The sequence below is a fragment of the Dipteris shenzhenensis genome, chromosome 32 (assembly GCF_047967505.1).
Source record: "Dipteris shenzhenensis isolate YYH24624 ecotype China chromosome 32, Dip_SZ_1.0, whole genome shotgun sequence".
NCBI classification, from domain to species: Eukaryota; Viridiplantae; Streptophyta; class Polypodiopsida; order Gleicheniales; family Dipteridaceae; genus Dipteris; species Dipteris shenzhenensis.
In genome coordinates, this window is record NC_141627.1 from 34,544,674 (window position 1) to 34,558,220 (window position 13,547).

At 40.8% G+C, this 13,547-nt stretch overlaps 1 protein-coding gene across 1 annotated transcript; it reads right to left on the bottom strand.

Moving 5' to 3' along the window:
• Positions 1-6,692: 6,692 nt before the first annotated feature.
• Positions 6,693-8,756, bottom strand: LOC147880647 (F-box family protein). Its single transcript, XM_087370789.1, has 3 exons — positions 8,735-8,756; positions 7,307-8,701; positions 6,693-7,210 (listed from the first exon to the last, which is right to left on the bottom strand). The coding sequence occupies exons 2-3, from the start codon at positions 8,348-8,350 to the stop codon at positions 6,764-6,766; spliced, it is 1,491 nt and encodes a 496-aa protein (XP_087226915.1). The 5' UTR covers positions 8,351-8,701; positions 8,735-8,756; the 3' UTR covers positions 6,693-6,763.
• Between the last annotated feature and the right edge of the window lie 4,791 nt (positions 8,757-13,547).

Genomic DNA, 13,547 nt, shown 5'->3' on the forward strand with positions numbered 1-13,547 from the left:
TATTTCCTTTTGTTCCATTGAGATTTGTTGTTTATTATTTCATTTTGCATGTAAGCAAATTGTAGATTGCAAATACAATGAAAATAAATTTGAAATTGTACATACAAAGACAATGAAAAAAAAGACACTTTGTTATATTGAAAAGTGGATGATACAAAATTGATGCCCAAAGGCAAAGTACATGAACTCTATCACCCAAGGCATATATAAAAAAAACCTAAGTGCCCTTGGGCTTTCTAAAACTGCATATCTTTGGCAATCACAGTGACCCTTTTCTTGTGGATTGCAACTAGCTGGGTGTCATCCATGAGGTCTACTAGGTATGCCTCAACTGCATGTTGCATGCTACAAGGCAAGCAAGGCATCTCTGGAAATACGCCATGGAGCCTCCACAACTCCACGCCTATAATATCGAGACATGGGGCTATTGTTAAGGTCTTGCATGACCTTGCATACCACCCTTGCGAAGCTTGCCATCGAGATGAGCAGATCGATAGATTTTTGAAACTTTTTGATTTTCCAAAGTGCCACAGGCCCTGGCTTGAAAATGTATCCCCTCACTGAAGGAGGGCCTCTTTGCCCTTGATGTGGAGGGCCTCTACCTGGATGTGGAGGGCCTCTTTGCCCTAGACTTGGAGGTGGGTGTCCTCTCCCCCATGGGCATGGACACTAATTCTCTGCTCTTGACTTGGTCCTCTACTCTATCCTTCGTTATTGCTCTTCCTTGTGCTCCTCTATGCTCTCTGAGTCATCGGTCTCTGCATCGTGATCCTCTTGTGCCTTTCTGTATCCCTCTGTCTGCGGCCCTGCCCCTTTCTTCATCTCTGTCCTCTGGAATGGTAGTTTCTCCCTTCGATAGGGATCATCAAGGGGAGAGGAGGGGGGCTATCACTCTCTGTCTCTAGTTCTGGAGGTGGGTTTTGCTGTGCCAATCTCTTTGGTGCCTTGATCTTGGGCCTAGCCATGGAGGATGGAGAGAGTGCAAGAGAAAGGGTGAGGGTGCGAGAGAAAGGATGGAAATGTCAAGGGCAAGTGGGTGGTGGTGTGGGAGTGGAGAGCTCTTCAAACAATGAAATGGAAATGAGGGCTCATTCTTGCATATAGGGCCCAAAACCCTAATTTTTAAAAATACTTATTTTTAATAAAAACTCTTAAAATTTAAAATTGGTGCAACCCCATCATTTTCATCTGTCTCCACCCATTGCGCCCTTGTCTATGATAGGTTGCACACCACCTTGCATGATTCTGTCTTGCATTTGATGAGTTGTATATTCTTCTTCGACATTCCGCGTTAACATCTTGCACTACATGGGACACTAAGGACTCTTTGAATGCTAGTGTTGCAACCGTTCTTATTTCGATGCACCTGTACTGCCATTGAACCAATTGAACCATCAAGCTTGACTTAGTTCTACCACCCTCGTGTTGGGTCACTATGTTATATGCACAACTTGCTTGCTAATGCGATCGTTCCATGCCCTGAGTGGACCACACTCTGCCGATGCTTCCATAATTCCATGCCATGTATGGTGCATGAGCATATAAAATGTGCTGCCAAATAGAAAAACAAATTAGTAATTATAGGATCATTCAATATTCACATCTCAATGTTCAAGTTAGAGATTACCATATACTGTGTGAAATTATTCTTTCCCTAAGCTATCTCCATATTTCAGCTAAATTCATTCACAGGATTGATGAAACACTGTGCATCATCATCTTCAAATCTTTTCTTTTGTAGTAAGGTACCAAACTATCAAGAGCTAACCACACTCAAGCCTTTTCTAATATTTTTTGTCCCTTCCCCCCTCGTTCACAACAGGTGTTGTGTAACTTTCTCCATACATCAAACTCATTAGCATGTTTGAGCTTGTCATTCTTCTTCTTTCCAAAAGGGAATTTTCAAGCCTTGACACCATCAAAGCTTGGGCTTACAAGGAACATTGTCTGATTTTCTAGATCTTTTCTCATCTTTACTTGCCCAGAGTGTAGTCCCATATATTTGAAAGAACCTTTTCAATTCTTGCAATCATCCTCTCACTCTCTTGTTGGGGCTTCAAGTTATATGCATCAATGATGTACAGATGCACCAACTTTTCAATTATTCTCACAATAGCATGAAGTGCACAAATGTGTACTATCTCAAGAGGAATTTCAAGAATTGGGCTCCATGATGGATCTTTCCCTAGAACATCCCTATCCGGTGCCTTAGTTTGATCTATCTCCGTAAGTTCAGAACCTCATTGCTTTTGATTCTTTTTACCACCCTTTGCAGGTACTCTTGTTTGCATACACAAAGGACAAGGATGGCTTGTATTTGCTCCATCTGCCACATTAAACATACATTTAATAGTGTTGAAGTTAGTAGCTAGATGCCATTCTACACGGTAGGATCCATAGCCCTCAACTTCAAGTAGCTCACCATTGTTATGACCTTTGATCACACTTGGGATATCGGTTTGGTAAAAAAACCACTTCAAAATTGAATGTGACTCTTTTGACACCTACAAAAAAAACTCGCATATTATTTCAAAATATTCCTTTTACATTACCGCATTAAAATTCACATTTCCATCGTACCTCATAGAAAGCCAACCACCAAATCTCCTATTTTGATTGCACACTGAACTGTCTTGCATCATCAAGCTCAACTTCAAGGTCCAGTATTCTATTCATGAATATCAAACTAACTCTTTCTAATTTTTGACCTTTGACCACCTCACTTTCTATCTCTGATTTTAGTCTTTTGAATTTTGGATATTGTATAATAGACTCCAACATTTTTTTGGTAAACACTTCACCCATAGCACCAGAGTGTTCATCATGGACAGACATGAGTTTTGAAACACTCCTACAACAGAGTTGTGTTTTGCATCTATAAGTGAATTGCATTTATAGTGCTCTCTCCCAATTGAGCGTCTAATGTTTGAACCTTTACCTGTAATCCTTGATTTTTCTTCTGTATGCCATCATATGCAGACATTTGAACACTTATAGCTTGCATAGATGATACAAAAAAAAACGTGATGGGAGAGTTGAGGCAGCAAGTGGATGCTCCACATCATTGTTTGGGCCATTGAATAAAGAAAAAGAGAAGTCATGCAACCTCCACTATTCTATTGCCCTCCACCAGCCAATATTCTATTAGGTTTTATTCACCTTATTCTTCCAAATCACTAGCCCAAGGTCCCCCTTACAGGGGCCTCTTTTAGTCCAATTTTTTTGTAATGTGAGGGGGGAAGGGGGGTATTTATAAGGCTTGCAGCCCCCTTTGGGCAGACCGACTACCTAGTTAGCTATACTAGGGCTCGACTGGCTAGTCCTTGGCTCGTTGGCCGAGCAACCAACCAAGGACTATAACCCACCCGGCCTTACCTGATGCTGCCGCGCTCCTTCCAACCCACCATAGAGCTCCTGTTGCACAACCATATGCTGCATGCTATAGCCCATAACAATGCCCATGATTGCCCCCCCATGTCCTCCTATATGGGGGCTCACAAGTGAGGGACATTGACTTCCAACATGGATAACTTGATGGATAAACTTAAAAGTGCATAAGATTTCCAAAGATCGATCTCAAATCAAGATGCCATCCTATTCAAGTAAAAGCATAAGGTTTTCCTTGAGTAGGGTTTTTGACTATGATATGGCCCTTGTGAGTCCCTAGTAGTACCAATTGAACCTACTAATGATCTATAAGTTTCCAACAAAAGATGAATTATTTAACGTATCCATATTTAGCAAAGCGGTGCAACTAAGAGCTTGCTAATCTTAGAGCTCAAACTAGGGCAACTTAGAGTAAGATAATGCAAGGTGTTCCATTCGGAATGCCCTTTGTTTTAAAAAGGCAAGGTCTGTATTCATAACACGGAGGATATCCAAAAAAGCCTTTGTATGAATGTCATGATGTTTTAGTGCAAGCTATCTATGGATACAAAAACCTTAAACTTAGTGCTAAGGTTGTTTTAATTGGTTATAATAATATCCTATTATGCTAAATAATTAGTAATATTGCCAACTCCACAAGATACAGTGCCTAAGAGAAAGTGAGCATATTTTAATCATTAGAGATTCTTGATGCCAAGTGGCAAAGTATTTATATAGGTTTTGTGGTTGGATTACAACAAACGTGAAAGGGTCATGATGCTATTTGGGTAACAATCAACAGACTAACCAAGATTGCCAGATTTATTCCCAGTCAATTAAATTGAAAGAGTACGAGCTGGCTCAACTCTATTGATTAGTTGTTTAAACTTTATGTTTTGCCATATAATATTGTTAATGATAGAGGTTCTAGGCTCATTGATAGTCTCTACTAGCAATAAATCTTCCTAAAATTGGAAACCAAGCTACGTTTGTCCTCTTTTGATCATTCGATAAATGTAAGCAATCTAATTAGACTATGGAAGACACATGTCGTCAAGAGACAATCTGAGAGCGAGAGGTGCCTTCCACAAATTGAGTTTACTTTCAATAACGATGAGCATTCCACCACAAGGTGCAAAGCCTTTATTGCTTATGTAGGGGGTCCAACCAAGGTCACCCATCGCACTTGGACTTATAAATATGCTTAAAAATATGAGGTCCTAAGCAAGAGTTAATTTTCTACAAGACGTGCAAGAAATGTTACAGCATGCTAATGAAAGCGGGGAAAGAGCACAAGATAGCATGGTTCTATGCTAATTAGAAAAGGACTCCAAGGGTTCTTGAGGAAGCATGTGGGTTTACCTTGGTGCTCCCAAGGACCCTAATACTACGAAAACCGATAAACATTGTAAGATATATTCTAGGTGTTGTAGTCCTCTCTATAAGATAACAAATGGAGGTTGCTTGCATGGCCAACACTCCCACAAAGGAATCACACATGTAAATCAAATCTTTGATCGTCTTGTGCACACAATTGTTACTAGCGTAGACACTCACATCCAAAATAATGGATGACCATGTAGACAACCAAATGTAGTATATATTATACTAGATATAACCATATACAAAATATCCTCAAGTATTGCCTACTTGTACAACATATAAAGATGTCGTATTGCACTATATCACTTTACCATAATGCATTAATTTCCATGCAATAATTGTTTACCTAGGTACTCTCTAGCCCTAGGTATTATGGTTATGTACACACCCAAGGGACGTCTAGGATGCCAAGGGTTACTATAATGACTCTACCCTTCTAAGACCCTGTGCCTCTCAACATGAGGATAAGCTTAGATTGGCTTCGCAATTAGGTGGGGAATCTTATTTGAGCCTCTAAACTGAGAACCACAAAGATTATAAACACTTAACCTCAAATTTTGCATTAGCAATTTCTAGGATAGAGCATGCTTCAACTCCATACCTATGGATTCTTTACTAAAACAATCATACTCATCACATTTTGTATAGCACCGATTTCATCATGAGCCCTTGCATATCCATCAGCAATGCCGTCAAAAGCCATGGCAAAAGCACTGCACATAATGAGTCGATACAGTAGACTTGGCATGGGAGGTTTATGCCAACGACCAAGCTTCAGAAGATCACCCTTGTCAACAAGACAAAAGAGCAGGATGAGCTACCTCTTCTAAAGATCAGAGGAACATAATCAGGAGCACAAAGCTTGAGAGAGTGTGTTTGCAGGGGGGATATATATACGGAGAGAGAGAGAGCTAGAGAGAGAGAGAGAGAGAGCAGAACAAGTTGACATGAGAAAAACGTTTTCCAACATGACTATGAAAAGTAGAACTCTCAGAGAAAGCCTGGCTACTGGCTGGCCAACCAGTTACAAAGTCCAAACATTCAAGTGGTCCCATTTGACTAGGCCATCCAACAAGGAGAAATGTAGTACGCTACCAACCAGGGTATCTGCGGTTGTCCTGAATACATCTCTGCAGGGGGCTGTCCTTTCGCTTGTTTGATGGGGTTCCCAACTGTAGTTTTGAATGGTCAGGTCAGCCACCAAATTTTCCCTGGAAAGGGGTCTCTTGGGTAAAAGGGGTGTGCTTTTATTTTTATTTTTTACTTCACCTTTTTAAGGGCATTTAGGGGCAGCAGGAAGAAGTGTAGGTTTCGCTGGCAAATAATATATATCTAGATCAATCCAGGAACAAGTCCAAACTCATCCCTCTGAAAAGACAACAAAGTGCAGTTTCAATCTCATGCCGGGTTCTGGCTGGCAAACTCTATATATCTAGATCAATTCAGGAACATGTCCAAACTCATCCTCTGAAAAGACAACAAATATTGAAGTTTAAACTCTGTCACACACAGCAGGTGTTAGCTACTATTGCACCCCACCAATGTCATCAACGATGGGTGTAGACCATACTATAAAACTTACTCTCTCACATATATACATCCCCACACAGGCACGCACATGCATGCATACTCGAGCATCCATTTATACAAAGGCCTTCATACTGAGTTTCTGTCAGCACTCCGGAGGTGTAAGGGCAAACTCAGTTGTGACAATGAACTGCTTCACACATGAACTTTGATGTGAGTAAATATTTTGGAGGGCCTTTGGGGGTGGATAGCAACTAACCTGCTTTACACAATGAACTTCGATGTCAGAGAAATCATTACTGTATGCAATCCTTGCCAATTTCCATATTTGCTAAGATGTCTTTTGCAGGTCACCCCACTCGCTTCCTGATCTTGCAATACAAATCTAATTATGGAGAGACAAAAAAGACGGCGTGGGGCGCACAATATAAATAATTCCAGTGAATAATTCAAACAAATAATAGAATCAAAGCTTTGTGTGAAATGGTTACTCTACAACATCTAGCAAACAACCTTCTGAGCACAAGACCTTAAAATCAATAATGCGGTGTGTGTGAAGATATCCAAAGCCAAAATTTCCACTGCTATACTGCCAAATCCTCCCTTCTCTTTTGTTGGAGGCTAGCAGTGATTGAAAATCACAAGACAAGGTGAAAAGCATCCCAATCACCTCTTCGCATGAGTCGTCGGAAGCTTGTCTGCTTTTACCCTCTTTCTGATGTGAGTGTTTTGGTCGAATGTGGGTCCGACTACTATACAGCTCTTCTTCAGCCAGGGAAAGAGGGAATCCATCCCGTTCAGTAGATTTTGAGGTCCAGAACATAGAACCACTATTTGGCATACCAGCCAGGTCATGAACTTTGCGGCAAACAATACCTCCTTGATCATCATAAGATATTAAAACAAAGTCCAGTCCTACTGAATCAAAAAAACCCTGGACAGACAAAGGTAAGGGCCTAAGTCTCCTTGAAGCTGTTTGAAATAACAGCAACAGATCAACGCAAACATATATGAATAAAAGTGTCCTTACCTTCCAAAGTCCTTGGAGAGGCCGTGCTTTGGTTGGGCAAGAATGCAAGATTTTAACAAAATGTTCAGGCTCAAAGACGCATCTTCCTTGACTCCGAGCACGTTCCCTGTCCCTCTTCTTCTGTTTCCTGGCTGCCCTTTCACCCCCTGCACTGGTCACCTTGCTCGCCAAAAACTGGTACATCTCATAGTGGAAACTGCCTGGAGGGCTTCCAACATAGCTTTCAGTTTCTGAGCCACTGGAGTAGGGACTTCTCCTAGCTAACTCAGCTAAGCTGTGACCGGACCCAAATGAAGCAACAACTGCAGCTTCAGCTACCTCATTCACTGCAGATGGACATAGTTGGAGGATCTCCTCTATTACAAAGTGGTGGTTCCCAACGAAATGGACATCTACCAAGAGTAAACCCCTAGAAACTGAAGCTTCCAAATCCATATCTAGAACAAAACCTCCATCTGGCTTGCCTCCGGGCAGAGAAGGTGAAGCACTGCTACAAACCAGAGGCAGACCTGGGCCCCCACTACTCGCAGATGATCCCACATTGGGCTCATCAAGCTTCCCAAGTAGCTTGAACGCAGGATCAAGCAAGAACATCAGTTGTCCATCTTCAGATATGGCCATCCATAAAAAAGGGATCTTGCGGACCCCATAACTGTCAGCAGCAGCTGGAACGACCTTGTGACCAATGATACAATGAGGTGCCCAATCAAACAAGGCCAATGAACCCCAACCCCCATTTCCCACACCTCGCCAAAAGCCAATAAGATTCTCCCATCTAACCAGCGTCCGGTATAGAAACTTGTAGGAAATACATCCCTTGCCCCACTTTGTCAAATTTGTAAAAGCTCCCCATCGTCTATGACACATCGGTAGCCAAACTTTGCGCTCTTCTTTGCAGAGTTCTTGCAGGCGTCTACAGACACAGGCACAAGCTGAAATATCCATCGGGCTCAGAAAAGATAGAATGCAAGAGAGTGCGTCTTCTGTCATATCCGTCAATCTGGGGCTAGCAGCTTCTGATATGACAGACTCAAGCGACTCCATTCTGTCTTTCTCTCCGTTCTCTTAAATCATCTGTTTTAAGGACAGAAAGTGAATACCCGATAAAGATTGTAAACCGAAATGCTCGCTCTCCGTCCAGAGAAAAACTTGGAGATCACTTTGCACGCCAGGAAGGGAAAATCCCAATGTGGGCTGTGCTCTCTCTCTCTCTCTCTCTCTCTCTCTCACGGAGTTCCAGAAAAATCAGAGTCACGACCCTAATTTACAGTGATAATGTAACTTTGTAACACCCAATTCACGGATGCCGAAGGACTGCCAGGAGCGCGTGAACACTCGTTACTTGCTGATTGGGTTAACGTGCTGATTGGGTAGCCTGCAGCTGCATCGATATAACTAATAATAATAGGCGGCTATGTCCTATGCAACGTACAACTCTTCAAGAATCTTGATGATGAAGCAGCAAGCTTCCTTCTAGCAATTGAGCTTGTATCAACACCCCCACTCCCCTAATTCACATAGGTCCAAGAGATTAATACGACCACCTCAATAGATGTCAAAAAGAGAGAGGCGGTCAAGATGCATAGGGGAGAAACTTTGGTAAAAAACATGCCATCGTGGTCGATCCTTCACTTGATGCTATCCAAGATGACATCCTACGTTTATCCTCTTATGGTGTTTATCTCTTTTTCTATGGCCATCTACCGTCTTTCAAAGGTATCAAGAAATGGTGTTTATCTCTCTTTTGCCATCTACCATCTTTTGAAAGACATCAAGAAATGGACCACTTCATCTTCCATGCCCTCTTGAATCTCTAGCCCATTAGGAAGGGATTTTACTTTGCTCTTACTGCTTCTTGGTACATTATGGATTTACTTTGTTATATCCCCTTTCTTGCAAAGGCATAGTGATCTTACCTATCCATTGGACTCCTTATGTCCTTCTTTTGCTAATGAGGGGATAGACAAAGTATTTCTCCTCGCATACGCCTAATGTCAAGAAAGACAGAGTGGAGTAATTGCAAATGCCTAAAGCTTTAATATGCCAGCATACACTTTTGAGGCTTTAGTAGGTGCACGATTAGTAGCAAGGCACATAGAGATTAAGCTACAAGGAAAATCCATGCACGACTAGAGGAGTTTGGGTGTATGTGCGACTAGTTTGGGATGTGTTGTTTCTTTCTCTCTCGGCATTACTCTACTATGTTTGTTTTTTTCGGCAGAAAAAAGTTTGTAATATATTATATCATCAAAGATATGATCAATACATAGTCTTTAGAGTAGAAAAGCCAGCCCCCATGGGGAGAAGTTTCTTCAGCAAAACATTTTTGATAGAAACTCAAGAGCTTGGAAACTTTTGAGTTTGTCACAGCACTAGAATTAAAAGAGGGGTACCAATGTATCATCTGTACCATCTGTACCATCATCAGTAAAGTAGTCAGAGTATCTGAAATCCATATCAGATTAGTCACCAGTATCATCAGAGTCATCAGAGGCAGCAGCATGAGCTTCACTATGTGAAACTAATTCCTTCTTCACAGTTGGAGGTTGGATCTGCTTAAGAAAACAAGTAAATTCAGTAGGGATTTCAAAGGGGTTGTGTTGTCCATCCCAAAGCATCTTTACACATGGTCTTGAAGATCAGCATTAAACAGGGCAGCATTAGAATTGAATTGAGATATCATCTCTACAATTTCCCTTTGGTCTTGTGCATCCAATTGAGATATCGAACGCAGATGTTGGGTAGCAACAGACCAATAAGGCCACTAATAGTGATAGAATCTGTAAACAAGAGGAGCTCAGCATGCAACTCAAGTTGGTTAAACTGAAAATTGTTTCTCGCTATCCAAATAAACCACAGTGTGTGTGCTCTAATGCGTGCCCATATCTCCTACTTTGCCTTTGAAGAGTCCCCTAATAGAAAATCTTTCCAATTAATGGGCTCTCCTATTTCATATTGTACTATTTTCCAAACCTTTCTAGTAGTAAGACAGGCAACAAAGAGGTGGAAGACATCTTCCTCTGAAGAGGGACATCTCATGCACTTGCCATTTCCCTTTCCAATTCTTAGTTCTCTATGGTTGGTCCAATCAACTTTGTACATTATTAGCCAAAGTAGGGTAGACATTTTATCAAGGATTGAGCTTGACCAAATGCAACACAATCTAAATTTCCATTTCCCCCTAGAATCCTGCAATTTCCACCTAGTATAAAGGACAATGAAAAGATCCCGTATATCCCTGGTTGGGGTAGGAATAGGGAAGAAGGAAGTACTCTCAACCCCACTAAACTCTCTATTGTAGACCAAAAAAGATCCCTTTCCATTGCTGATTACCCTCCCAGAGGTGGATTCTATTCATGATCAATGTCTGGTTCTGATTATTTAATCCGAACTCCCTCCTAATCTCAATCCACGTTTTCCACCTGAACTCAACTTTGCTCCAGAGCTAACCCTAACATTGCAGTCCTTTCTTAAAGAGCTCAGAGGCCATAGCAAACACTTTATCAGAAATAATAGCCACCTTAAATATAACAGAGACCCAGATTGAATCTAATGACATAAAAGATGCTTTGCCAAAGAAGACAATTTGGCTTTTAATTCCTTCAAAGGATGTCCATAGAGAATGCCAAAGTTAACTGCCTTTGGCTTTGCAAGGTTTAGGATTACATATGGATGACAGCATGGGGTAGTTTTTCCACTTGGGAGCTCTCAGAGGTCTTAAAGAGCTTACATTCCTTAGTAGGTGTTGAGCCCCTTGAGGATGGAGAATTGCTTTAATTATCCAAGTTGAGGATAACTTCAAAGAAGCCTGTTCTATATCAACCACCCCTAGGCCTCCTTCCTGCTTGGGTTTGATACAAAAATCCCATCTTTGCTATCTTGCCCCCCCAAAGGAAGGACCTACAAGTTCTGATGAACCTGTCAATTCCTATTCTAGAAGGGGACCAAGAGGTGAGGTAGAAAATTACAATTGGGTATATGCAATGGTTGAGAACCATTCTCCTCCCAAGCTAGACTGGCCTGGAAACCTCTCCATTTCTCAATCTTGTTTTGAAATCTGATAAAAAACCAGTCCCATCTCTGCTTGAGGGAGATGTCAAAGCCCATAGGGATACCCAATAATCTAAACGCAGTACCATGCTTGATTCTCTGGCAACCCATTTCCTCCAAGACAACTAGCTCATCACCTTTGAGAGTTGCATAACCAGTTTTGGAATGATTGATTCTGGATCCAGAAGCTTTACAAAAAATATCTAAGCATTCCATAGCTTTTTTTATATCCTGAGCCTTATTCCTGAGGGTTAAATTTGTGTCATCAGCAAAGTGTTGGCATATAAGGTGTTTGCCAGAGGGTAACTCAATGCCTTTAACATTTCCATCTTGGCTTTGATGTTGAAGAAGCCAACCTAGAGAGTCTACAGCAATTGCAAAGAATAAGGGAGCAACTCTACTATGTTTTACATTGAGTCATGAGTGTTTACGTAGTAGATTTGTGCTCTTTGGGGTCTCATGAGCTAGGTTGTTAATCTCTCTTCTACAACTTTTTATAAAGTTCCCCCACTATAGCTATTGATAGGTTTCTTGGATGTTGGGGAGCAAGTTTTCTTTTACGGTCCCCATTCCAAGTTGATACTCCTAATGTGCACATGGCTCAGCCTTCACCACTCGGCCTATTGGCTCTTCAATTTTCATTTCCACAATAGTCACCACTTTAACACTGAATACAAAAATATCGAAATACAAGACATTTCAAATTGAATAGAAAATTAGCTTCACTTTTTAAACTTCATATATTGTAGCACAAAAATATCAAAATAGTACATATTTCAATTTTGAACATAAAAATAAGTTTACTTTGTAATCTTTATGCATACAATCTACGAATCACGTCAATATTTGCTACAGTAGGAACATTCACCTTTCCAATGTCTAAACATACATACATACATACATACACACATACATGAATGCATGCATGCATATTGTCCTAACATGATGCACAATATGGAAGCGATGCGTGTCATGTAGGCTCTTGTGTAGACGTTTAGAGCTATGGCACAAATTGGACACAAAGCACCTAATGCAACATCCTGTACAAGATCATCTACATGACATGCAATCAATCTTCGCCATTTGATAGTAATATTATCTGCATTTGGTGCCACACAAGCAGTAATCTTGCCGCCTACATCTATCTCCTTGCTATTCGAAAGTTCAATCAATCTTGCATTGGAAGAGCCCTTCCTAAGGCAGCCATCCCACCTAATATTGCAGTGTAAGAGCCCCTCTTAAGGCAGCCACCCCACCTAATATTCCACTATCATGACCCTTGTTCATCAAATACCCACACAATCCATTTGTGACATCTCCATCTTAGTGAACCTTGCTCCAAGAAGAACCTCACATACACAACATGTTACTTAATATGTGATTGACTCTTTCATTTTGGTTGCACCTATAATAGGATCCATTGAAACGTTATCCCAATAAGGCATATGTTATTAGAAGAATACTTATGTTATCAGGAATAATACCTATGTTATCAGAATAATACCTATAATAAGATCCAGTGAAATGTTATCGCAATAAGGCATATGCTATCAAAATAATACTTATGAGTGAAGCATATGTTATTCGATATCTCAATGGCTATAGTGGGGGAACTCGTGAAAAATGAGTTGAAGAGAGATTAATAACAATCTAGCTCATGAGACTCCAAAGAGCACAACTCTATTAGGTAGACACTCATGACCCACTGCAGAACATAGTAGGCCAATACTAAGAGTGAAAGGAACAATGCATCCTAAATTTGTTGCACACACCTACACCCAAGAAACAATATGCTACCTAGTATTTAATTGACTCTTTTATTTTGGCTGCACGTAGATTAAGATATGGTGGAATGTTATCCCAATAAGGCACATATCAAAACAATGCATTTAAAAATAGCATATGTTATTCCATGTCAACAGTACTTATAAATTAAGAATAAGTTATTCCATATCTCAATGGGAGAACTCTCAAATTATAATACATATACAATCCTATTGAGTCCCTCCTTGAAATCATCCTTAGTCTTAGTCAAGGGGGTGACAAGTAGGCTAGCAATTGGTCATCATCAACAACAACGTCCTCTTTTGTTGTAGGCATGGGGAGATAAGGACCACCATATAAATTTGGATTCCAAAATTGGGGCCCATGTATCTCTTTTTTCTCTTCCATTCTTGCACTGACTCCTCAA

Excerpts from the sequence above, each read along its gene's own strand:
- LOC147880647 (XM_087370789.1), bottom strand. The coding sequence starts at position 8,350 with ATGGAGTCGCTTGAGTCTGTCATATCAGAAGCTGCTAGCCCCAGATTG. Across the intron at positions 7,211-7,306 it reads CTCTCCAAGGACTTTGGAAG|GGTTTTTTTGATTCAGTAGG; the intron begins GTAAGGACACTT and ends TTGTCTGTCCAG.